This window comes from Branchiostoma floridae, chromosome 15 (assembly GCF_000003815.2).
Source record: "Branchiostoma floridae strain S238N-H82 chromosome 15, Bfl_VNyyK, whole genome shotgun sequence".
Lineage (NCBI taxonomy): Eukaryota > Metazoa > Chordata > Leptocardii > Amphioxiformes > Branchiostomatidae > Branchiostoma > Branchiostoma floridae.
Window position 1 is genome coordinate 12,032,759 of NC_049993.1, and position 26,209 is coordinate 12,058,967.

The 26,209-nt window shown below is 43.2% G+C and overlaps 4 protein-coding genes across 4 annotated transcripts in view; all 4 read right to left on the reverse strand.

Annotated features, from left to right (window-relative positions):
* The window catches only part of LOC118431937, a 15,515-nt gene extending 11,830 nt beyond the window's left edge, over positions 1-3,685 (reverse strand). Inside the window, exons 1-3 of the mRNA XM_035843385.1 lie at positions 3,108-3,685; positions 2,636-2,818; positions 2,396-2,519 (exon numbers count right to left, since the gene is read on the reverse strand). Coding sequence (XP_035699278.1) covers positions 2,396-2,519; positions 2,636-2,818; positions 3,108-3,677 — 877 coding nt within the window. The 5' untranslated portion in view covers positions 3,678-3,685. The remainder of the gene's footprint in view (positions 1-2,395; positions 2,520-2,635; positions 2,819-3,107) is intronic.
* A 1,204-nt stretch (positions 3,686-4,889) lies between these two features.
* LOC118431482 (clavaminate synthase-like protein At3g21360) lies at positions 4,890-7,379 on the reverse strand. Its single transcript, XM_035842723.1, has 5 exons — positions 6,780-7,379; positions 6,308-6,490; positions 6,062-6,185; positions 5,661-5,836; positions 4,890-5,334 (listed from the first exon to the last, which is right to left on the reverse strand). Exons 1-5 carry the CDS (start codon positions 7,377-7,379, stop codon positions 5,188-5,190), a joined length of 1,230 nt encoding a protein of 409 aa, XP_035698616.1. The 3' UTR covers positions 4,890-5,187.
* Positions 7,380-8,764: 1,385 nt separating this feature from the next.
* Positions 8,765-15,524, reverse strand: LOC118432478. The gene is made up of 2 exons (XM_035844066.1): positions 15,121-15,524; positions 8,765-10,596 (listed from the first exon to the last, which is right to left on the reverse strand). The coding sequence occupies exons 1-2, from the start codon at positions 15,412-15,414 to the stop codon at positions 9,487-9,489; spliced, it is 1,404 nt and encodes a 467-aa protein (XP_035699959.1). The 5' UTR covers positions 15,415-15,524; the 3' UTR covers positions 8,765-9,486.
* A 1,722-nt stretch (positions 15,525-17,246) lies between these two features.
* LOC118431962 (L-dopachrome tautomerase-like) lies at positions 17,247-25,075 on the reverse strand. Its single transcript, XM_035843415.1, has 7 exons — positions 24,276-25,075; positions 21,697-21,805; positions 21,347-21,460; positions 19,578-19,814; positions 19,021-19,240; positions 18,654-18,841; positions 17,247-18,186 (listed from the first exon to the last, which is right to left on the reverse strand). Exons 1-7 carry the CDS (start codon positions 24,810-24,812, stop codon positions 17,924-17,926), a joined length of 1,668 nt encoding a protein of 555 aa, XP_035699308.1. The 5' UTR covers positions 24,813-25,075; the 3' UTR covers positions 17,247-17,923.
* Between the last annotated feature and the right edge of the window lie 1,134 nt (positions 25,076-26,209).

Sequence of the window (26,209 nt, forward strand, 5' to 3'; positions counted from 1 at the left end):
TGAGACTACGGGTAGCCGTCCTTGGGCGGCTTGAGAAACTCGGGAAAGTTAGGACTAGCCGATCCAGGTAGCCATTTCCTTCCCCTAATCCGTGCCGGGTGGAGTTTAGCTTGGCTTCCCCAGTCAACGTGGGTCTCCACGAGGTTGACTTCGGTATCGAAAGACGTTGATACGTGATTATTGCGCACCTTGAAGCCAATACGATTCCACATAGCTGGGGCAACACGTAACATCTCACTTCTGGTAGCAGGCACTAGTATGGCCGCCATGTTTGACATTCGTGACCCATGTAAGGCAAAGTTGAACGACCTTTCAAGGTCCTAAGGTGAGATACAGTATTTCCAAAGACCGTACATTATTGAACTTATCTATAGGCAACTAGGCAACCATGTCCCCCTGATTTGTGCAGTACGGGACTTCAGCTAGGGAGTCCAGTCGACATGTATTTCTCCTAGTTTTGCAGTTGCTCCTCTTACGCCAGATGCCTGACAATGTATCTTAACACAAACACTTGGTCGTAAACTTGTCTATTTGGTCTCGGCTTACGTTGTCAGTAGTACAGGGTGCTCAGGAAGTGACACATTCCGAGGCATGTCGCTTCCGGGTAGCACGGATCAGAGGACAATTGTAGTCTGCGACCTCAGTGACACAATAGAAATGTGTGTGATTTTGTGCCAAAATGTGAACATTCATCAATTCATATTTGAAAATAGCAGCACTTCGTATAGGCCGAGCCACTAGCAATTATGTTAGATCTTTGTTCAGATAAGACAAAATTGATCAAAAAGTGTCCTGAATGGAGTTACCCTTAAAGATTTACTGCACTCTGCACTGTAAAGATAAATACAATTGCATCGGTACAGGGAAAACAAAAGAAGGAAACAATGACGCAAATACTCCCAGGAAGAGTAGAAATTCAGTAACGTTGTATTGCCACAGTCCAGTACAAAAGCATATCACCCAAGCATTATTCACCAGTGAAAAAAAATCACATTTCTGTATCACACTAGTTATCCTCCTCCCCAAGATACGTACACAATAACACCACATGACACTTGTATGGGGGGGGGGGGGGGGGGGGTCACCACCTGGTTCAGGCGCCGCATCTTGTCGAAAAGCTTATCATCCAAGCTTCATTCACCAGTAAGGAAAATCACAAATGTTTGTCCAACGTCATATATCAACATAATATTTTACTATATCGTTCCACTTCTTGTCAAATCATTACATTTTCGACATCGTTTATGTTCTATCAACTGTTCAGGTGCATTTTTTGGACTTAATCAATAGCGTGTCAGTTTATATGATACCGTTTGAAAGATTGACTAATGAAAACGGTTCTAAACTCAGTAGTCCTCCGGATAGTCCTGATCCTGCATGGCCAAGGCGACGGCAAGTTTCCGCTTCCCGGTAAAGCCGAGTCTGGCATGCTGGCAGTACATGTTGTTCAGGACCAGGAAGTCACCCTTCTGCATTTGGAAACCCATGGAAACCTGTCAACAGGAATAAAACGTCATACTCTCGTTTGCATTTGTATTTCTAGGAAGTATCTTGCATGTAGATAAGATACTAGTAGTCTACAGTCTACTTTATGGTGTCCAACCGCACTCCTGGTTAATAGAAGCTACTGACACCTTTTACCTTTTGTTAAGGTTGTCAGGCTGTGGTTGATGTGTGAAACCATTCGTTATCTAGTTTGTGTCGCTTGACATGCTTGGTCCAGAACGAGGACACATTCCCTCGTACGGAAGCCTATAAGAAAACTACGTGAATCATCTGTGAACGGTTTAGTAGAAGCTGCAAAGTGTCCTCATACTATTAGGCTTTCATGCTACGTACCTGCCAGTGAACATCCCGGATGTGCTGGAGAACTTCCGCCTCAATGTCGGTGCCGTCCCCATAGTAGGTGGTGAAGGGGAAGTGATGATCGGGGATGTCCTTGTCGAACCAGAGAGGGTTGGCTCTGAAGTATGATGCGTTATTACCATGGATGGCACAGAACCACAGCTTTTCTCCTGAAAAACAAATGATAATGACTTTGACGTTAACATGCGTTGCCTACGTTTCTTACTTTATGATTTATTTACCGGCATACGAGTTTATGCTTTCAAATTGAGTGTCGTGTGAGGTACAGCACCTTACATGATATCCTTCCAAATATCAAGAAAAACATATACAAGCTTTCAGAATTCAGACACATCTTCCCAACTTTATAAAAACCAAACCTCATACCCTTTAAGTATCGCTCACTGTGGTGTTTCTTTATTCAAAGAGCTATTGTTTTCCGACATGGCTTACAAACATGAAAATGTCAGATAAACCGAAAACTCCAGTACCAGTCATAACAACATGCTCTGTTCTCCTCCCCAGAATCACTATACTGAAATATGCTAACCTCTGTATGTAAGCATGGGTGGCATGGTGATCCACCATGATAGGTTGTCATCTTCCCACTTCCAGCTTGTGTTGTTCGCTATCAAGTGTTTCTCTACAGCAGCCCGGTCCTCGGTCTGGAACAACTAAAGTCCGTACAATGGAAAAACATGTTTACATTTGGAAGAGAAAATATCTTTCTGTTGTTGATATGTCTATGATGTTGCTCGTGTCGGTGATCTGAGAAATCATCAGGCCTTACCTTTTGCCAGGAGTTATATGCTCCAGGTGTGTGGGAGGGCAGGTGATGCCAGTACATCACTCCAAGCTTCTCAAACTTGTCCACCACGTCCTTGTCCAGACGAGGCAGGATTTCTCGCACGTCTGCGATCACAGTCTCGCCACCAGCACCGGGAGACGGCGGGTCCAGGCAGAAAAACATAACCTGGAAATTATGTTATGAATTTCACAAATAAAGCTTTATCTTATTTGGCATACTTAACATCCATTTCAGAAGAAATGAAAGGCAAATAGTTTTTATTGAACTGAAAGGACGAAAGCCTAGTCGCTGCAGGTACGATTGATTTGAAGACGAGTACACCTGCAGATACTTAGTTTACGTCTTTTTTTACCTCATTTGTTGTCGCTAGCTGTTCTCTGAAGAGTTTAAATTCAAACGCTCGCATATGGCTATGCTTTAGGTTTATTTCTTCGCTTACTACGTATACACTAACCTTTTCAGGGAAGTGTGGAGTGTATGCCATCTCATTATGGGGCTCAATGCAAAACTCGGGTGGCTCGTCGCTCGCCGTGTCCACCGCCTCAGCCAGCCTTTGTCTGATGCCGCTTCCCCCTTCGTAGTTGATCAGCTTCAGGCCCAATTTAACCAACGCCCTTGAAAAATCTTCCGCTGTCACCAGAGGCAGGCCTCGGAAAAGCAAGGCGCCTTCCTTACGCCTTTCCAAGACGTCCCGGATCACCTGTCGCATCGCTGGAGCACACTCCTCAGGAGAACAGTCGACCTTCTCCACGGGAGTAAAGACATGGACGTACCCGTCTTTAGGTTGAGCGAGGAACTCAGGAAACTTGGGACTGTGAGAACCAGGCAGCCATTTTCTCCCCCTGATTCGTGCAGGATGGGCCGTCAGCTGGGAAGCCCAGTCGACGTGCGCTTCAACTAGTTGGAGGGCTGCTCCGTTTAGAGCGGAGGCCTGACAGAAACGCACCTTGTGAACCAGAGAAGCAAGAGTGGGGCCGCCACGGCTAAACATGAACATCCTGCCAGTGGATCTAAATGCATACATTTTGGTAAGTAGTAAACAGGTCCAACAACTCGGTCACTGCTTACGCCGTCAATAAAACAGGGTGCTCAAAATGTGACCTATTCTGATGTTACTTCAGGCGAGCGCGGGTCAGGGTTCAGTGGTTGTGGCCTCGTGGGCGACCTCGTTTGGACAAAAGATATGTGTGTGAATTTGTAACGATATGTGGACATCTATCAAGTAATATTTTTTTTTACATTTATAGCAATTCAAAATAGTTGAGCCATGAGAAGCCATGGCAAGTCTTTGTTCAGATAGGAAAAAGTTGATCAAAAAGTACCATGGACTCAGTCACCCTAAAACAACTACTACACTATCAATGTTAATATTGGTAACATCCATTGGCATAATACCGGCCGGTTTACTGCAATTTCTCAAGCAATGCTAATTTGGCAAATGATCAACGCATCATTATCTCCAGTTACATGTTGCTGTTACAGCTTACCTTTGCCACTTCTTCTGTATATATTATTTTGTCTCTCTTGTCCTGCTAAAAACGTAATATCGTAATTGGAACACACCGCGGAATTGCACGGAGAACGGGCGCGTGGTTGGAAGGGGGTGCAATAATACCGGCCGAACGAAACACGGCACAATTAACTGCCGCTATGTACCTTTATACATCCTCTGTTGTTCCTTCCTTTACTGTTAGTAGTTGCACAAAACAAAAACCTGCATGAGCATACAAAAAGTCATGAGAAAATGGGCGTATACTGACAAGAATTTTCATTTAATTTTGGTCCGTCACAACCGCTATGACGTAAAACTTTACAGCTGGCGTAGCATTAAGAATGGCGGGAAAATGGCGGCGTACGTTCAATTTGACCCATTCAAGATTGCTGTTGAATCATGCTCCTCTTGTGCCGTGAGCACATGTGATTATTATCTACAAATCTGGCGATGAACATGACAGTGTGTTTGTCCCACGACGAGCTCGCCTGCCCCGAAAATGAACTGAAAACTTTTGGCCTTGTTGTCTTCGAATGCATTGTTATCGATGCTTTGTAAATGATGCATTGGACACCTAGATGTCTGAAGTGTGCATACCTCAGAAATAACTATTGTTGCACGTGTAGATCTCTTTAAATTCCATTAGTTTTGATTGGCCGGTATAAGTCTTACGGCCGGTATTATGCCAATGCATGTTATAGGCAAACAGCCGAACGAACGCAATGATGATGCAACTATCAACAGTGAGGGTACAAACAGTCACATTTATTGTATTTCCACAGTCCAACATATACATGCGGGTACCCAAACTAATCACCAGAGCATGAGTGCTACTGTTGAAAATTTTACATCCTTGTCTAATGTCATTGTCACATTGTCACCATTACAAATATATAATGTTTTACTACGGCGTTCCACTCTATTTCATACCTGTCAAATCATTGTATCGTTCATGCTTCCATAATAACGATAAACTTTCGTAGACGGACTAATTACTTGCCACTTGATAATTGAAAGACTGACTATTGGAAACGATTAAAACTCAGTAGTCCTCCGGATAGTCCTGGTCCTGCATGGCCAACGCGATGGCAAGTTTCCGTTTACCGGTAAAGCCGAGTCTGGCATGCTGGCAGTACATGTTGTTCAGGACCAGGAAGTCACCCTTCTGCAGTTGGAAACCCATGGAAACCTGTCAACAAGAATAAAAAGTCATAACCTCGTTTACATTTGTATTTCTAGGATGTATCTTGCATGTAGATAAGATGCTAGTAGTCTAGTTCAACCGCATTCCTGATCAATAGAAGCTACTGACACCTGTTACCTTTTGTTAAGGTTGTCAGGCTGTGGTTTAAGGTACGAAACCATTCGTTATCTAGTTTGTGTCGCTTGACACGCTTGGTCCCGAATGAGGACACATTCCTTCGTACGGAAGCCCGTAAGAAAACTACTTAAATAATCAGTGAAGGGTTTAGTAGAAGCTCCAAAGTGTCCTCGTATGCTTTCATTCCTACGTACCTGCCAGTGAACATCACGGATGTGCTGGAGAACTTCCGCCTCAATGTCGGTGCCGTCCCCATAGTAGGTGGTGAAGGGGAAGTGATGATCGGGGATGTCCTTGTCGAACCAGAGAGGATGGGCTTTGAAGTATGATGCGTTATTACCATGGATGGCGCAGAACCACAGTTTCTCTCCTGAAAAATAAAGGACAATGGCATTGACGGTCACATGTGTTGCCTACGTTTTTTGATGATTGTTGTACCAGTTTGTGCTTTCAAATTGAGTGTGCTTTCAAATTGAGTGTCGTGTGAGGCACAGCACCTCACATGATAACAACATGCTCTGCATCTGGCCCCCTCCCCACAATCACTATATTTATATATATATATATATATATATATATATATATATATACTAACCTCTGTATGTTAGCATTGATGGCAGGGTGATCCACCATGATAGGTTGTCATCTTCCCACTTCCAGCTTGTGTTGTTCGCTCTCATGTGTTTCTCTACAGCAGCCCTGTCTTCGGTCTGGAGCGACTGAAAATGCATACAATTATAGTACTAGTAATACGTCCTTGTCTTTTGGAAGAGAAAATGCCATTATCTTGTTGTTCTTCGTGTCGGCGATCTAATAAATGAAATGATTAGCAGGTTCATACCTTCTGCCAGGATAGGTATGCTCCAGGAGTGTGGGAGGGCAGGTGATGCCAGTACATCACTCCAAGCTTCTCAAACTTGTCCACCACGTCCTTGTCCAGACGAGGCAGGATTTCTCGCACGTCTGCGATCACAGTCTCACCACCAGCACCGGGAGACGGCGGGTCCAGGCAGAAAAACATTACCTGGAAATTACCATTTGAATTTAAAAAAAAAAAGCTTTATTTTAGTTGGCATACCTAACATCCATTTCAGGACAAATGAAAGGTAAAAAGTTTTTATTGAAGTAAAAGGACCAAAGCCTAGTCGCTGCAGGTGTGATTGATTTGAAGACGATTACACCTGCAGATACTTAGTTTACGTCTTTTTTACCTCATTGATTGTCGATAGCTCTTCTCTAAGGAGTTTAAGTTTAAATGCTCGCATATGGCTATGCTTTAGATTTCTTTCTTCGCTTACTACGTATACACTAACCTTTTCAGGGAAGTGTGGAGTGTATGCCATCTCATTGTGGGGCTCGATACAAAACTCGGGTGGATCGTCGCTCGCCGTGTCCACCGCCTCAGCCAACCTTTGCCTGACGCCGATTCCCCCTTCGTAGTTGGTCAGCTTCAGGCCCAGGTTGACCAAAGCCCTTGAAAAATCTTCCGCAGTCGCCAGAGGCAGTCCTCGGAAAAGCAAGGCGCCTTCCTTGCGCCTTTCCAAGACGTTCCGGATCACCTGTCGCATCGCTGGAGCACACTCCTCAGGAGAACAGTCGACCTTCTCCACGGGAGTAAAGACATGGACGTACCCGTCTTTAGGTGGTGCGAGGAACTCAGGAAACTTGGAGCTGTGAGAATCAGGCAACCTTTTTTTCCCCCTAATTTGTACAGGATGGGCCCCCAGTTGGGAAGCCCAGTCGATATGGGTTTCAACTAGTTGGAGAGCTGCTCCGTTTAAATCGGGGGCCTGAGAAAAACAAACCTTGTTAACCTTGGGATTTTTGGGCCCCTTGACGCCTGTAGGAGACAACCCCGTTGGGATTCTCCGTAACGTCCCCCTTTTAGAAGCTTTCAAAAGTATGGCAGCCATGTTTGGATCTCGTGACTTATGTCAGGGAAAGACCTTTGACGTTGCTGAGGTGAGATATTTGCATAGGCCGTCAAACTCTGACTGCCCCCCCCCCCCCCCCCCCGGCATGTGCAAATTGGTTCTGCTTCGCATTTCTAATCCTTACTCACGGCAGAAGCTGAGAAAAATACACCTTTTAGAGCTGAAGACCAAGGTTAGGGACAGACAGGAAAGTCTCCTACTATAATCAAAGCACAGATACTGTAAATACATTTAAGTTCGCTTTAATTTCGCGGTAGGGGGAAAATTGACTTTTCTCGGTGGATTTAATTTCGCGGTAGCACCATGCACTGTAGTCTCTTACTGTTATGGAAAAATCTTCGCGGTGGTTTTAAATTCGCGGTGGTTTTGAATTCCACATAAGTGGTGAAGCGGCCGCCGCGAAAACCGCGAACATTAATCCGCCGCGAAAGTTTCTGCATTTACAGTTTTTTTTTTTATTCTGGTCGTAACAAGCCCAACAACTTATTAATGGGTTGCTTATTAATGCTTATAGAAATCTTTATTGACACGACAAAAGTACAGCGACTTTCGTAAGGTCTATAAACAGACATATACATGTATGGATATATATGGGTATGAATAAGTCAACATATTATGCTTACGCTGTCCATGGCGCCCAAAACGTGACACATCCTGATGTCACCTCCTACTAGTTTGGCTTAAAGACATAGAGAAAACATCACAAAATAAAAGCCCGATAAAACGCCTAAAAACACGTCAAAAAGCCGAAACTGAAAAAGTATTCACTTCCGGGTAGTGCGTTGTGGGTGGGCTCCATAGGTATTACCATATTGTGCAAAGATATGTGTGTGATATTGCTATAATATTCAATTCAACTTTGACGTTTTTGCTCGTCCTCGTCCAAATAGCATGTAAAATGACCATAGGTGACTCAATTCTCTCCGGGGAGGAGGTTCGTCTCCGATGGTGGGACTGTTTGTGCATGTGCGTTCGCACCAACATGTATAACTACAGATCATTTTGATGGATTTGTTTGGATTTTGATATTTTGCTAAGTGATGATGTCCCGACGAAACGTAGTGATTTTAAGTACCGAATTCGAAGCAGTATTTTTAATTACTTCAGAATGTTTTACAGACTGATGACGCCCCTACCTTGAAGGTAGTGTGATACAGCCGATACATCAGTTGTTGTTTGCCTAATGTCTAATAGATATTCATGATAATATCTTGATATTTCTGATGTTTTGTTGTCCAATGTAACTTTGTTTAGCGTTTTCTTACTAAACCATGGCGAAAGACAGAATACTACTTGTAGCAATATTCTTTACCTACAGAATGATTAAAAAAAATACCGAGCACTAAAAATCCTTGCCAAACCAGTCTTTGTTATCCACTTTATTCCACCCTTGAACACTGCTCAGCACCATCATCCAAGCTTCATCCATCAGAACATTTCCTTAATCCTACAGAATCCTTTTATTCATAAGTCTCTGTCCATTCCTTGAGTCCTTGTCTCTTGGACTTTAAACTTTCTCATTCTTCCATACTCCCATACTTTCTGCAGCTCATGTCGCCGTGAGTACATATTACGCTCTACAAATTCATCACTTCTACCAGTCTCGTGCCTTTCACAGCTTATCTCTTGTGAATGTAGTCTGTGCTTTACAATCTCTCCTTGTCGGAGCCTTCACTTATGCTAACGACATTTCCAAACCGGACCCGGTCGGGCTGTTTGTCGAAACGAAAGATAGCAATGTGTACATAAAAAAATATACACATAATGACAACGACTATTCTCTTTACGTCATCTGTAGTTCTGTGTCTTTTATATCATACTTTTCACTCCTGAATGCTGCTCGGCCGGGACCCGGTTGTAAATGTGACGTAGGCCTTATTGGGCCTCCTTCTCGAGGCGCCTGACGGGTGAAATGGCTTCTAGAAGCTTGATTTAGTCAGGCTATTGTGAGCGAAAATCTTTGTGCAAAAATCTTTGATATGGTATGATTTTGCATATTCATATAATGCAGATGTGTAGGGAAAAAAACATGAAGGAATGTTTGTTGCAAGTTTATGACAATGGTTCTACTTGTCTTGCATAGAAGCTAATGACCTGAGACCCTGATGATCGGAAGCATAACCATATAGTCCCCCTCCCCCTGTGCGCATGCGCTCCCTACATGATCATGTACAGCCTCAATGCCGGGCCGTATTCTACACACAGGCCGTGTCCGCTCTGGAGTGACGTCAACATTCCTTCTGTCACTGAGAGAAAAGTTCATATTAGTCCGAGACCAACTTTGATTGTACCCATTTTGATATGTATTAATGCTCTGTACATTCGGTACTGGTTTTATTTTGTTATTCACAGGTATTGATTGTGATGCTCTGTCTGAGATCAGCATGTATTCTTCGCACGTTCGGATAAGTCTAGCGGTTTCTTCGTCCAGTCCCTGCTGATAGCTATCGCCGTTACTTTGGTAGGGAGTTACCTTTCCTTTTCTCTCCTTCTTGGGTAGCTGTGGGGGGATTTGGCTGGTCACAGCATCTTGTAAAGACGTCTTGGTTGTAAGAAGGCCGTCTGCATGTACGCCTACGCGTGTGCTGTGATCATACGGTTGATCCTGTGAGTCTTGTACTGAAGTAACTTCAATACTGGGCACTGATAGCTGTCTATCATCAGCTAAGGATAGCATTCTCAGATCGTGTGAAACAGTATGAACTCTTGTGTTATCTGTTGTACGTTGGCTGTAATGCTTGTCGTAAGCTTGCGAACTGCCTTTCTGTTTCCCTGCAACTCCGCTTGTTCCTGATAGGAGGTGTTCTTCCGAGGCAACCATGGCTACGCTATTCTCTATCGGAGAGGATTCCCCTTTTGTGGTAGATTGTGAAAAACAAAATGTCCCAGAAGAGTCCGAAAGAGGCCGCCTTAATCTGGGGGAGCCAAGCTTAGGAGAGCAGGAACCACCTCTTCTCGGCACTTCAAGAAACCTTGAACCCCTCGACTGATACGTCATTGCATTGTCAAAACCTCCCGACAGGGGGCGTCCCACACTCTGAAGAGACTCTACACTTGAACCTGACTCGTAAGAGTAGGTGCTGGCCGTGTCGTATCCGTCGCTAGCAAACTGCCTCTGTAGTTTTAGGTCCTCTATTTCTTCGTAAACGTGAAGAAACTGTCGAAGAACATCCACGTCTAGAGATATCAGGTCAATCTGTGAAAACAGAAAAGTAAAATGAATTAGTACTATCTTGACATTTCATTATAAGCCCCCTTTACATTATACCACCCAAATGCTCCCACAGTCTCCGTCATGCTTTTAAGGTTCAGATGTTGACCAAGAAAATTGACGAAATCAACGCGTATAACGTTATTTATAGTTGCAAAACATGGACAGAGTCATCTCTCTTACGTATCCTACTTCTAGTAAAGGGCCAGGCAGTTACAATGCTTCGTATTTATATGCTTCCCTACCTAATTCTACTTTTTGACTAATCCTTGCTCTGACAATTGACGAAGACGGGAGTCCTTAGCTTGTCTCCAGTAATTAGGGGTGTCGTGTTCTCACTTTGACAGGTCATGTGTCAATAACGTTAACATAGGCGTATACTTATAATAACATTGGTGGAAAAGTATACAGATAATCTAAATACAGGTAGTAGATAGTAGTAACCTGAATTAACGGAGCAGACTGAGCAAAAGACGGTTCCTTGTCGTAGTTTTATTATCCGTAAAAAAATACAAGCAGAAACCAGATTTAACGTGCCTAGCTAGACTAAAGATGACTAAACTGTTCTCCTCTATCAGGATTTACTTTTCTGTAAGGTAACAAAGCAGGAACATAATGAGAAGAAAGGCTGGAATAATTTCAAAACGAAATCCTATTTTTCACGGCGGAATGGCGATTATGCAAAATGGCGGCACAATGGCGGCCCCACGGACCTGTCGTCAAGGGACCAGACACCTCTGTATGTCACCTTTGTCAAGCCATAATAAGGTTTCTCACGGCAAATTTACTCTGGAGACAGCTATTTTGTATCGTGTCGTCACCATTGTGAGCGAAAATAAATATTTAGGAGATTTTGAAGTACATCCTTTCCACACGGCGGATGAAATTTGTCCTACTCCTAGAAAGGAATGGAAATCCTTTTAAAAATTACTAATTGACAATTTTTATGTTTTATGTTATACTACATAGCCAGCACATTTTATACCTTTCTGTCTAAATTTACGTTTTTTTTTCCTATGTACAGTTTCCATGATTTTCTAGCTTGAGAAATATAATATAAGTCTATAGCTAGAGACAGTATTTGGGTGTTGTGGCGCGGATTGTAAACTTTCATATATCATTGTTATCAAGAACTAGAGGGCCAGATGGCACAGTGGGAAAATCTGCCATCAACATACTGATACAAGCCCGGCATTTAGAGTAGGAAATCCGGGCTTTGGTGAGAAATCTCGTTCCCTCAGCTATACCCGTGTAATTACAAATCACGTCGGATAACGTATCTGCTATTCTGCCTGGTTGCCTCAATGATTAGCCGACTGAATGCTTGCAGAATGTTTCCATTATGAATCATTGAGTGCCCCTTGTTTCCATGGACCGATCACTCTATAATTGTAGCGCTTTCCATTCATTTTCCTTCAAGTTCCTTTTCTTGTCAATTGCATAAAGAAATTTAATTTGCCACTGCTATCTAAATGGTGGAAATTTCGATCGAAGAGGATATTTTTCTCGTTAATGTCCACAATAAAATGGCACTCATACAATATTGTCAGATTCGTTGTTCCAGAGGAATGCGGTTTTGTCTTTTCAAGACCTATTCCACTTGGCGACGACAGATCGCCAAAAGAATTCCATAGACAAAAAGCGAATGTCTTAACCATTTTTGTCTTGTCAGTCATAGTTTAACATAGTTTAACATTTTGCATGATATTTCAAATGTGTCTCAGCAATATTACACGTGATCGTCGTCTGGTGGAATGGGAGCTTTTGAACACGCCTGAGGCCCCCGCATATGTATTTGCTTGTCACAAGAAAGAGATTACCGAAAATCTTGTAAGGTTCTAAATCTCTTAGTACCATCTCAAATCGAATGGTGTTGTGAATTTTTGGATAGATCTATAATATTGCTGCCGCTGTCTTTAGATAAAGGTAACATTATTATTTGCTATTTTTCTCAACCACTAGTCTGTGTCGACCCTGACCTTATGTCTTACCAGTCTTGTCCGTCAGCAGATACAATTGTAAATACGCATTGTGTGTAACCAAGGAGGTTGAAAGATAAAGCTCCAATTTGTATTCTTTCAAAAGCCACGTTTTGTAATTTAGAGCTGTCGTGTGTTGCAATTTCACCCAACCCTCGGGCACTGCCGTGATGGCGTTGGGTGGTATGGAATGATTTGGGAGTGGGCGATGTGAGTGGGTGGTGCAATTATCATAGAAAATATGACTTGACGTTAGAATAAAAAGCCCCCCCTCCCTAAAAAAACACCTACAAGGTAGCATTATGTTTCATGTCTGAAGTAGCAATTTTAAACATATCATTTCTGTCAGTCTTTTCACGGATGTGTTCATATTTCGTATAAACAATCCCCTGCAGCTGCGAAACGGTCACTGAACTCAAGTCGGGTAGCTACGTAAGCCCAATAACGTCCTTGGTTAGCCTGAATATGATTACATGTTACCGTTTGCCTAGTCATAAAACTCATTATTACTACATCACTTTTATTGTTCCCATGGGTTGTAAAAACCTTGCATTTGCTGTGTACAATGGTTTCTTTTTCTACATGCTGCAGTATAAACTCAACCCGCCCCTTCCATACACCAAACGGACTGTACCACCTAGAGAATGTCGGCACTCTTTCAACAAAATGTTTCTCAACAAGCAAACGTGTTTGCCGACATCGACGTGTTTGGAACCTCCTGTGTTGCGACATGAACCGTTTCATCAGGGCACAACAAGCCGTGCTGACCTTCCATCACTACGAGGTCACGCCTTGTATTCATCTCCTAATAGTTTGAGACCCTTTGTGTGTGGACAGCGAGCTAGGGTTCTTCAAGAAAATTACACCCCGGCCGCGGGAGGTCTTCTTACCGAACTGCTGATCGCATAGTTCTCCTTGTAGTGGCCGGTTGCCCCCAAATTTAGACGTACAGCACAAAAAGGTCGACACATTCCACAAAAATGTGAAGGAAAAATGGAAGACAGATTGGTTTATGTTTTGAAAACACCTATTCACTTGTGTCTTGCAGACCATAAGCAAGATATATCCTCGATTTAAATACTTCTTTAAATATTTCAAAGTATACACGGAAAAAGAGTTCAAAAGAGTACGAGATTTTTTATTGAGATTCGTTAGGAAAGACATACTTGATCACAGTTTGGCATTTTTTAAATGACCCACTTTCGTGTCTGAATTGTATCTGGTACTTGAATAAAGACTTTTATTGTTCATTGTTCCTGCTTGTTCAGCATTTCCTCATTGATATGCTCGCGTTTTCCCCTCGCAACAGAAGAAATATAAAGCGAGGTATGCCCCACCACGAAGCAGGGAATCTAAGGGACAGACTCTACCCGCCATATCGTAGTATCAGAGGGAACATTTCTGATACCCTACTTACTGAGAACATGGCGCCGCTTGGCTGGTCCTACCGTCCCATAGCGGGATTTAAACATTTATATTCGGAACGTTTAATAACGATAACGTTATGAATTCCCGGTAGGCTTACAAACGACTTTTCCTGTAATGTTCCATCAAGGACGCGGCTGCGTAAAAAATGAAATAGAACATCAACACTATGGAAAGTTGACTTGTTTGTTTGACTTGCTTCTTCTAAGAAGGTTACAGAAAGACCCTTGTTCCTTCCAAATTCCCTAATAAATTGTGATAATTGGCTATTAAAAAATAGAAAGTTGTTCTGTGTTCCAACGTTGATTTTAAAAGAAAAGCGACAAGCCATAAACTTCATATCATGTCCAGTGTAGCCACAGTGTTCAGCTATGTTTGATGTTACATTCCTAAACGATTCACCCGGGCCCAGGTTTTACGTCGTAGCTGTCATGTTACCGATTCCACGACATAAATACCGACAGGAACATCTGCTAGAGAATGTCGTCTCACATACTCTGTGTCTTTCCGTTTCTTAATTCCCCTCCAGCGATAGCACACACACTCCTCGCAAGACGTCCTATATATAAGTCTCGATAAGAGGGAAGTATGTTAGACATCCACTTTCGTTTACTTGCTAATCAGAGTTGTTGGGGTTGGGTTGAAGGGCCGGTTTTGTGTTGGACACGCACTTTTGAATGCTACACAGTTTGTGTTGGTCTGGACTAAAGCAATTATTTGTATTCTTAGAGTTTTATATGTTCAGGGAAAAAACTGGACATGCGTTTTTGGTTTCATGTCATTGACCTTAAAACCGGCGGAAAGTTTGGACGCTTAAAATACCATTATTCCTGGGTCCTTATAATGACATAAAAGATTTTAAAGCTGACGTCCCATGGCCCGGCCGGGCTGTTTGCGGAAACAGAAAATAGAAATGTATATACGTACAAATATGACCGTTACACAAATAATGCTCACGACTATTTTCTTTACGTCTTTTCTAGTTTGGTGCTTTTCTTTCCCGAAAGCTGCCCGGCCGGGCCCCAGTTTGGAAATGTGACGTAGGCCTAATATAGGAGTATTAGGAGGCTGTATTAAGCAATGTTTTTGTGAATAGATTCCCTACCATATTTGCCCGTAGCTCAGCTATCAAATGGTCCAGCCTCGTGCCGTCTTGCGGACAGGGGTCCCCCGCGGAAGGCGTGTCGGTCCCGTCGGCGGTCCCACGGCCTTGCCTCCGCGCGCCTTCAGCTGTCGACTTGGCGCGGGAGAACAGCCCCCGACAGGCGTCCCCCAACCCGAACATGTCACTCACGTCTGCCATCTTCCACAGGCATTCACAGAAGTCCTGACAACATGGCCGCTTGGATGCCTCACCTCTCGTACTAGACATGACACCGCCAGAACCGGTCTTGTTCATGATGATCCCATAATAATGTTGACTTTCTGTCGCCGCGCCGACCCAGTCTTTACAATGCGCCTGATATGAATGACTGTACTCACATCTGCCGTACCATTGCTGGACTACACCACTGCTGTGCATAGGGGTGTTGACGACTAATACCATATAAAGAATTTCTTTTTCCTGGCCTACTATCTTAGAAAATTAGCGCTTGCCAAAACGTACATATCATTCGGCAAAGAATTACTATGTTTTTTATAAAAAGGAGTCCTGAATAAGTGTGATAAATCTAGTGATATTTTTATATTTTTCCGCCCCTGTGAATTTTTGTATTTTCCCTGAACATGTAATTTTCATGGTCGAACGGAATTTGGCTGCCCAGTAATTGTTCTGACTAACTCCTCGAATAACGCACATTGTTAGGCTGGCTTCCCTCGGAGTCTGATCTCAGTATTTGTATGTTTTGTCATTGTCAGAAAAGGCATTGTGTCCCGGTCCCACAGTAATACAAATGGAGAGGGTCTGGCTGTAATGCAAAATTGAGTGTGCGTTGGTGGAGGTCTCCGCGCTAAAATAAGTCATTAAATGTACATAAATTGCATACGAATCATAGCCAGTTGAAATTTGAACTCGTATCCATTATAGGCAGGTCTTTATGGGATATTATCGTTACATTCCTATATATTTAACAAAACAATTGGAAGAAATCTAGATCTTGATAATATATGTTCATCACAAATCAAAATGCAATGAGCATACCAAGAAATCTGTTTTAATGTTATATGTATAAGATCGACGAAAATCATAGAATTTCAGCTTTAACTTTTACCAAGGCTTTACGCACAGTCAATGTAAACTTTTACCTTGGAGTTTTTATCATTATTGCCTTTACATTATCTTAAAGCCATAAAAGCTGTACAGTTGAAGATAACTCCTCCCATTAGAAAACTTGTATTCACTATCCACTCCATAGACTATACGGCTGTATGTGACATGCTTGATAGTTTTGTCATTGCCACAGAGGCACTTGTTTCCCGTGTGATCTGCAACCAGACCTCACAAGAGGTCATTGTATGGTCACCCCCTGCCCTCCATCCACAAAATCTATCATAATCCATCATAATGATTTCTGGGGACTTAAATACGTCATACGAAATGGTTGCTAGTCCAGTTAGAAGAGATACAGTACAGTACAGTACAGTGTGACAGGCATGTCTATCCACATTCCCTATTTCACACGTCCCAACAACACAAATACAGGGTGTTTAGTCTACTCAATCCGCGCTTTGTTGTTGGTGTCGACTTCTACTTTGACTCAAACAGAGAAGCAAACAAACCTCAAGCCCCTCTGAATAGACCACATTTCTTGTATCCAAGGCTCAAGGGCGAGGCAAAGAGGGATATTGGATATAGAGGCATCACTCAAACGTGCAAAAAAACGCGCAAAAGGATCGAACAAGAACAAGCGAGAGTTGCCGTTCCTTTGAGCTTAGCTTATTTAGCGACGGTCAACTCTAGTTAGCTCGTTTGCTGATGTAGCGTACACTGGAGAATTAGAAGCCAATACCATGTACTTGTTTCTCGGCATGTTGCCGTAAGATTACATAGTTCTTTATTGTTGACACAAAAGTCACATGACATTCCACAGCGACCTCAATTTCACGGCTTGTTTTGTGTTCTGAGCCACGGTCAACGACTCGTTTCCGACCAACCAGAAACAAGAATGACATGGCCTGCTAGCTCTGTTTTCATTCTGCCCTCTTTAGTTCTTCCTCCTTTTGTCTTTCTTGCCTACTTTCAGGTGTAGTCACTCGTAGAAAGAATGAAAAAAGCTTCCCAACATTTCAAAATTGAGTATGATGTACAGCGTTTATTTTTCACTTCGTTAGCTCCATATGGCTACAAATTCATATTCATACGTCATGTTTATTTTTCTACCATTTTGCTCATCGATGCGTATGTTTACAGTCCTGTCTGGAAATGCTGTGAACTTATGCTGGCATTTTGTTTCTTATCTATATGTTGCTGCGTAATTCTTGTATTGTCCATGGTGTGATGAAGTAAAATAACTGTATAATGCCAAACGAGAATGGTAACCAATAAATACACCTATTTATCCTATACTAGTATATACACTTATCTTTCATTAACAAGGTGAGGAAAAACAATATTTTTAAAGGAACCGTTCAAGCGTAGGAGTCTGCTTTATGTTGAATCAACTTAGCTTTTTCATCCGGGTTGTACATATTAAATGCATTCATATCAATCATTTCTCTGTTTACTCTATGTCAACATGATGCGAAATAGAACATACAATATTAAGCCTTGATACAAAATCTAATATCCACCTCCGTGATTGCACACCTTGAATGCCCTAAAATCTTATAAAGATTATAATACAGCAAGGAGCTTTTATGTATGATAAAAGCTCCTTGAATACAGTCAGTCCTTCTCGTTTCTCTGTTTCAATAACGTGTGTGTTGATGCAAGGAAGTTGCCTTGGTTGATGTATTCTTGTTTTTAATATCTACTCCTTGTCCACTTTACATATCACTTCGTTATCTGTGAATGTTACTGCAGTTTCCACCGTGTAACGTCGGCCCTTGTCGTCTTCCTCCTTAAGGAGTGGTTGGTACACGCCCTTGCCGTCGGGTCCTCCCCGACGTTTTGCCGACAGCCTCCGAGCAATCCCGAAGGCGACCAGGACGGACACGACACACCCCATGAAGGCTCCGACTCCCATCGCGAAGATTTCGAAGCTGGTGAGTTGAGATGAATCTTCTGGCACACCTAAAATAGCAAAAACAGCAGTTGACTTTAATGTATCCAGGAAAAGAAATGAAGAGAAACGAAGATTAGGCATGGTAAAAAGAAATTCACGAAGGAACGAACAAAGGAAAAGGAAGGAAGAAACGAACGAACGTATAAAGGAACATTAAAGAAGAAAGAGGAAAGGAAGGAACGAGTGAACAAAGGAAAAGGAAGGAAGAGGAAAGGAAAGAGGTGTGAAGTAAAGAAGGACGTAAGAGGGAAGGAATGAACGAAGGAAGGAAAAAAGAAGGAAGAGGGAAGGAACGAAGGTAGGAAGGAAAGAAAAAGGAAAGGGGAAGAAAAGAAGTTAGGAAGGAAGGAAGGAATGAGAGAAAGGAACGAACGAACGATCAAAGAAAAATGAAGGAAGAGGGAAGGGTAGGAGGAAGGAATGAAGGAAAAATGGAAGGAATGAGAGAATGAAGCAAGGAAGCAATCAAACTTACTTTCAGGCAGTGCGTCAAAAGCGTAACCGATGTCTTGTGAGAACTGGAAGACGTCAGCGTTGCGCACCACGGGGAAGAACGGAACCATGGTGTTGTTCAGGTTGTGACCGATAGGGGCGCCCTCCTCCGGATAGTTGACCAATGACGACGTGTTTTGCAGAAGAAGCCATGCATCAAAGATGGCGTCACTGGAACAGAATCATTTACTAGTATCATTTTTCTTAAATCAAATCACGGCATAGTTTATCGCAAAGTATAGCTTTAACCACTGGTATTCCACCTACAGTTGATTAGTGATCTTAGGTTTAAGCCAATACATTGATATAATGATTCGAATCTCATTTCAGATTTTAAACATGAATTGTACCTGTAAGAATGCAGTAGGGCGAAGATGGGGTCGTTAGCTGACGCATGCGTGATGGAGGCCGTGCCGTTGAGAAACAGGTGCGCCAGGTTGTGCAGACTGCGGATGCTCGGGTCGTACTCTCCGTCGGGATGGTCGAACCCTTCCAAGGTGTTCCGGAAACTCCGCTCGGCAGTTTCCGTCCAGTTCGCGTTGTCGTACAGAGGGAGGTCGAGACAGCGTCCTGAACAGCCAAAGAAGGTAATTCCTGAATAATATGTATCCCATATGCAAGGGTGTGCGATATATGACGACATTTGAACAAGCGAAAGTCGTTGTTAACTCCAAGAACAGTGTGGTCGGAGTGACTCTTGTTTGGTATCTCCAGCTTGTAATCCCCTTTCTGGCCCTCCAATATACAGAAGGCTACAAGCAAAAGACACCCTATAAGATTTACAACGGATATCAACAGTCATAACAACAAGCGTAAAGCATGGAGCCAAACACTGCATCTGCTTGGAGAATGGATTCCTCAAGTGAACTATGATGGGACCCTACATCTGTTTGGAGATTAGACCTACCGACATCTCTTCCCCTGGGGAGGACCCTGACGGCCGGACGGTCCACGTTCCCGCCGGGGTTCCGGAAGATCGGCCCCTCGTCCGTCCCGTTACACAGCGTCACCAGCCGGTTGTAGTCGTCCAGACTCATACAGACGGACTGCCAGCGGGAGAAGGGCGAGCCGGGACTCAGGGCGGTCGGGTTCAGGGGGTGGCGGGCTCCCATCATGTCGTCTGTGCACACGTCGCACTCCGAACCTAGGAAGCAAACCCAAAATTGTCGTTAGATGGTCTCCTCAGTACAGTGGTCAAACGTAAGGCTAATCTCTGATCCTTGTAGTTTTCTGTCTAACTAAACGATTGCTTGGGAGACTTTCAGAAAGGTAATAACTAATACTAGAGTTCAACGAACCCATCTCTTCGCCAAATAATCATGCCTTTATTCAAGACTTTAAGGTCTTATTCATGTATTACTAAATCATGCCTTTATTTAAGACTTTAAGGTCTTATTCATGTATTGCTACGGCCGCGTGGCGCGTTGGTACACCCGATCCCTCGATCTCGGAAGTTAAGCAACGCGACGGTCCGGACAGTGCTTGGATGGGAGACCAACCAAGGACGTCCGGATTGCTGTAGCCTCACGAAGCTTTCCACGAAATCGTCTTCCGGGAGGGACGTAAAACGGGGGTCCCGTGCTCGAGGAGGTGCCTCGACCACGTTAATCAGCCTCATTACTCATAATGGGTACCTACTGGCTGGCAAAATACACCTGGTGATTATTACTAAATAGTACCTACCCCCAAACCCCACAAATGCTACCAAAACAAGACCTGATTGTACAAGATGACCTGATAGCACCCCTGGTCAATCAGAATTTCAAGCTTTTCAGTGTCCAGCTCACGGCTTGTCAGTGTTTCCTCCAGCAAAAACATCTGTCAAACAGATGTGTCCATAGATATAGGTCAAGTGAGATACATGTATATACAAAACAGTTTATTTCTGTTAATTGGCCACTGATTACAATTAAATGCATCTTTCCATTTAGATTATTATTTTAAGTACTCATTCTATCTACATACCAAAAAATCCTGATGATCCGTCAACACGTTCTCGAGTTATTCTCGTTCAAAGTTTGAAAGGAAATCGGTGCCTGCAGTTCCCAAAAAGCCGCTAGGGGGTCCAAACTCACAGCACTTACTCTCTGCCCCAAGGGCTATCTACCACTCAAAAATCATGACCACAGCATATCCAAAACACGAAGTGTCAAAAATAAAAGTTTTGCTGCAGTACCTTAGGCAGTCACTAGGGGGCCCATTATCGAACTTGACCTTCGTTTTCTTGACCCCCACCCACCTACCAAATATCATCAGGATCCATTCAAGGGTTCTCGAGTTATCTTGCTTACAGACAAACGCACTTACATACAAATCCCGCTACAGCGCCGTAGGTAAGAGCCAGGTAAACCATTTTCGCACTTGACCTTCCTCTCCAAAACCGCTACACACCTACCAAGTTTCTTGAAAATCGCCCAGCTAGATTTTGACTTATGCTGCCCAAAACAAACTGCAAAAAACATACCAAGCTCGCTGCAGTACCGTAGGAAAACGCCAGGTAAACCGTTTTCGAACTTGGCATTCCTTTCGACAACCGCTACACACCTACCAAAAATCACAAAGTTCCATCCACAATTTCTCGAGTTATATGCTGTTGACCTACATACAGACCCAAGTCGACAAAAACATACTCTATCGCCATTGGCGAAGAGAATGAGGATAGATACATTCACGCACCTCCTACCGCCCAGTCCCAGTAGTGCAGCGCGAAGGTCTCATCTCCCAGCATCTTCTGTATCTCCCGCTCCAGCCACAACAGGTGCATCCGGTGCCAGGTGTTGTAGGCCGGACCTGTCAGGAGAGAACAGGTTCCAACTGGTTTGAACAAGGTTCCCACAATTTTCCGACGCTGGCTTCTTTTCTTACAGTTGCCGTCAGTTTTTGAGAAAGACAAGTAAATAACACTCCCTTCATATTCCATCTTCAGTTGTAGATATAAAACAAAATATGAAGTTAACATGAGAAGAGAATGCCTATGTCAAAATTATACATGTACAAATACGAACAAAATTGTGATGTATCGGTACCTTCGTGTGCGAAGTCTATAGCCTTAAACGGCTGACCGGGTCCCAGGAGTGTGTCCCTCACGGCGTAGTAGTGCATCCACACAAACAGGTTATAGATCGTCACGTTGCCCTAAAATATAGAAGAGAGTGTGAATGATACAAGCATGAAATAGTGCCGACTTTCTTTACTAAGTTTAAATGGATAGTGTCCCACGAGTCCTTTACTCTTTACATTTCCAACAAGAGTCCGTATGGCACAAACCTCCGTGCAATGATTGAGGTGTGTCGTGCGGGCTAGGGTTTTGCCAAAACTTTTGGTACCCTCTTTTACCTAGGAATGACAATTTCTTTAAAACATGTTTCCATTTAAGTCTAGGTAGTTGTTTATTACATAACACCAGGCAGTAATAAATACAGTGACCTAACCTCTGCTTGGAGAGTAGCTAATTAATGTCAGGCAGTGAGATCTTGTGTCGTGTTATACTACCATTTGGCCACCAACATGTACAGGTATACTATCATTTTAATGACCTGTGCCACACTACTTCTAAGATGGGGGCGTCAGTCTATAATTCTGCATTTATACCTGGAAATATGGCCACGGTATCCAAAATCGCCATGCATCGTCGGAATCTCAGTAAATAACGACATGTCAACTTTCAAACAAACACAGATAGAAACAATTACATGTACTTCCTTCACGGAGCTAAAAGAGGTCAAGTTATAGACAAACTATGACGGGTTGTAGGAAGTTCGTCAAAAAGAAACGTCAGCAGAAAATTCTAAACCACAAAATGTACGGAATGGTGACACGAAACAGAAAGTCCTAGAATGTAAAAATTGTGTGTATAGACTTTTAAGACTCATAATATTAGGACTTTAAATGATGTAAACTAAATTTCTGTTAAATACTTTGTCTGACCCTTCCGCTTGCCAATTCCCTCATGTGCGCAATAAAAGTGTCTGCAGGTCGGTATGAGCTTTCATGAACAAAGGTTCAAACAAACAAATTCTTTTTCACACATCCTTAAAATAGTGTCTGTCCCCATCTTCTGTTCTTGTTTTGTTACTGTATGTAGGCCGCACTCGTGACAGCAATTATCTTCCTTAATTGACATCACAAGACAATCATGCCCCGCCCCAGGCAATTGTGTCTTCCCCGCGTCCGAGTTAAGAGAGTTTCAACCTTTCATCCGTTATACGGTCAAATTTGTCTTAGGATATAAAACAATGATTTAGACACACTATAGTGAAATATCAATAAGAATGTTTAGTATTGAAATCTAAAGCCCCGGTCACAAAGCGCGTACGATTCCTTGCGATGGACTATTCCGCATATCGTACGATGAGCGCAGTACATCGCAACAAAATCGTAAGCATTTCAAGCCATCGCAACGCATCGGATGGTGTTCAAAATTTTTCCAGCGTCGCACGATTTTTCACTTGTGTCTCTTCTGTATAGCCGTCTGACCGCTTTTGTGCTTCTTTAACCAACAAACATTTGGACGTAGCTGTTAAATACCTTCCTATAATATCTTTAACTGTAAAAATAAATTAAAAAAAGACCATGACAACAATATTACAAGCAAAAGTTCAAATCAAGCGTGAGTACTGGTATGGTTATCTCGGCCTGCTTGCCGGCTCTACGTGTCAGGCTCTTTCGAAGATCGTATCATGATATGCTATCAACAAAAAGATGCCATCATACAAAAATCAAATGATAAGCATTATATCATATATATTTCCGACTCATAGAGCCTGCCTTTATGTTCGAGTTGTCCCCATGGTTATTACGATTATGGTAAACTGACCCAAGAGTGCCAAGACCGACGAGAGCTGAGATTTGATCTAATTATCAACTCACGTGCATGAAGCGATCAAACTATTGTCTGCATCACCTGTGCGTGACGCGCTGTTCTCTGGTTGCGACTGTGGCAGTTGCGACTGATATATTTCCCCTTTTCGTCAATATCGACAATATCAGGTAAAACTGAAACCATCACAACATACTAAAAAATCATAAATCTATAACCTCATCAGTAGACAAAAATTGCCGTAATGAACTCTGCTATGGGGGCAAATAAAACCTTACGACGATAGCGAAATTTTGAACATGTTCAAAATCCATTTCAGCTCTATTTTTCGCCATACGACGCTCCCCGATTTACTATGATTCACTGCGATTGACACAGGCACGCTCTTATGACCTCATCGTACGATCCACTACGCGCTTTGTGACCACCGCTTTATATACTTAAACCATTGCTTCCGATTTTCTTCCGACTTACGTCGCACTGCGATTATCCTGCGCATCGGAAGGAATCGCAAGGAATCGTACGCGCTTTGTGACCGGGGCTTAAGTTATCGGGGCCCTGCCCTGTTTTACATTTTGGTTATACATTGTACAAAAGTTGCAATTGTCACATACTTATACGCATCTCGAAAACTGTGTGTGGTTTCTTGCACTCAATGATCTTATTTGTTGCTCGGTGGTTAGTTCACGCATATTTCATTTGCTACAAACTCTTGGATAGAAATTGGAGGCCGGACAGCACATGATACTAGTATCACATGGTTATAAGGCAGAAAATATTCCTCACCACTTGCGGCTCCGTGCCGTTTGGTCCCAGCAAACCAAGCCAGTGTTCCTTACAGATGATGTAGTCAGGATGGACGGTTCTCTTGGCCTGGTCCAAGGCGTCCACGAACCGCCGTCTTTCCTCCACCGTACAGTTCTTAATGTTCTTCCGTAAGACTGGCGGGGCCGGCTGGTCACAGCTCTCTCCCGCCCAGCCGTACCGACACTCGCCGCAGTTGTAGCCCCAGAAGTTGCCCTCACACACACAGGTCCGGTTGAAGAACTTGTTGGGCCATCGTTCTCGGTCGTCCACGTTGGTGAAGGGATATTCGGGGTTGTGGGGGATGTCGGGGACGGTCAGGTCCTGACAGGAGCCCCGGCTGGCGGTCTGTCCGCACACGCCGAGGTTCTGGCCGTCCGGAGAGATCAACTCCGGGCAGCACTCTTTGGACAGGATCCCGTCTACAGTCATACAAGCACGCGGGAACTGCCCGAAGACTGCGGGGGAAGACTGAAGAACGGCCACCAAAGTCATTATCGACACGACTAAAGTACACATTGTCAGTTTAGATTTACGCACACGATGTCAGATTAAAACCTTCTGCCCAAATGATGTTTTATAGCCCAGGATCGGAGGAGATGCGACCTCCTGTGGAGTACAGGTGTTCTGAGTGACCGGATGGTCCGACGAGGGGTCATCATATGGGACACACCCCCGACTCACCTGCCAGTGGACAAATCACTGAGCAGGACATTGTATCTGTATCTGCATAGACCGGCATGGCCGGTATGACCGCCATATAGCGTAGCCGTAACACTACAAGGGCGCCACAGCAACTGGTTATGTATTACATAGAACGACTTGCCACACCTACCAAAGAACACGTTCTTACCTGAGTATGTATCCAGGTGACGTCACATAAAAACGAAGCAAGAGAAATGTTCAGGACAGTATTTTAAAGTCTCGATGAACGCCAGGCAATGTTCGATCATTCAAGTTTGCAGAAAGCCAACTTGAATTTCAGTTTGAGGCAATAAAAATCTGCAGTTTTTGTATATTTAATGACATACATTATACATTATTAATTTTAGAAAAGGTGGGGCTTTTCGTCTCCCTCTGCTTCCAAAAAAGAAGTCAAACCCAACCTGTTTAGAAATAGCCAACACTAGTATTAGAGTAGAATATTGTTCATGACTGTCCATTGTCACTATGTGTATACCATGTACTTGCCATTAGCCCTCGGGCACGAACTTGCAAATAAACTTCTGATATTATGTCCTAAGTGTAGTGTAATGTTTGTGACCTCACGGCGGGGTCACATCATTGTGTGTTAAGACAAGACAAGAAACACACAAAGAGGGACTCACAATGTGCAGTCATCCAGGCAAGACACACATCCCGTGACTCTCCTGTGACTGGATGAACAGTGCCAAAAACACAAGGTCACTAGCTGCAGTATTTACGCAAACACTTTTGTGTTCACTCAAACACTTTTTCTCAAAAAGCACAATGAGTTTAGTATGCCCACGAGACTTCATTCTTTGTAGATAGAAAGACATTTTAACGGTTCAAGCAACGTTTAATTTTCCTGACATGTAAAGTAATAATTCTCCAACAGCGCTAAACATATTGTCACTTTGCTCTCCATGTCAGCAGATAGCAAAGACAATGTATATAAGTACGCAATTATGCAAAAAATTCAAGATTTGTCTTACGATAACTGCAAATACGCCTCTGGCGTCGGAAATCTAAATATGCCATAGATAGAAAGTAGATTGTAGAAAAGAAATTTACCACGCCCTTTTCGAGTGTCTTTACTTGTCTTAGTACACAGTATCTCGGCACGTGTTTCGTATATAATGTAACATCCTGAGAAATGTTGTCTACAGAAGATTCGCAAGACAAGACAAGACAGGACAAGACAATACAGAGGTTATATTTTGGAATGTGATGCT

Excerpts from the sequence above, each read along its gene's own strand:
- LOC118432478 (XM_035844066.1), bottom strand. The coding sequence starts at position 15,414 with ATGAACAAGACCGGTTCTGGCGGTGTCATGTCTAGTACGAGAGGTGAG. Across the intron at positions 10,597-15,120 it reads CTGAGCTACGGGCAAATATG|ATTGACCTGATATCTCTAGA; the intron begins GTAGGGAATCTA and ends CTGTTTTCACAG.
- LOC118431962 (XM_035843415.1), bottom strand. The coding sequence starts at position 24,812 with ATGTGTACTTTAGTCGTGTCGATAATGACTTTGGTGGCCGTTCTTCAG. Across the intron at positions 21,461-21,696 it reads TATAGACTTCGCACACGAAG|GTCCGGCCTACAACACCTGG; the intron begins GTACCGATACAT and ends CTCTCCTGACAG. Across the intron at positions 19,815-21,346 it reads CTGGGACTGGGCGGTAGGAG|GTTCGGAGTGCGACGTGTGC; the intron begins GTGCGTGAATGT and ends TTTGCTTCCTAG.
- LOC118431482 (XM_035842723.1), bottom strand. The coding sequence starts at position 7,379 with ATGGCTGCCATACTTTTGAAAGCTTCTAAAAGGGGGACGTTACGGAGA. Across the intron at positions 6,491-6,779 it reads CTCCACACTTCCCTGAAAAG|GTAATGTTTTTCTGCCTGGA; the intron begins GTTAGTGTATAC and ends GGTAATTTCCAG. Across the intron at positions 5,335-5,660 it reads TCCGTGATGTTCACTGGCAG|GTTTCCATGGGTTTCCAACT; the intron begins GTACGTAGGAAT and ends TCTTGTTGACAG.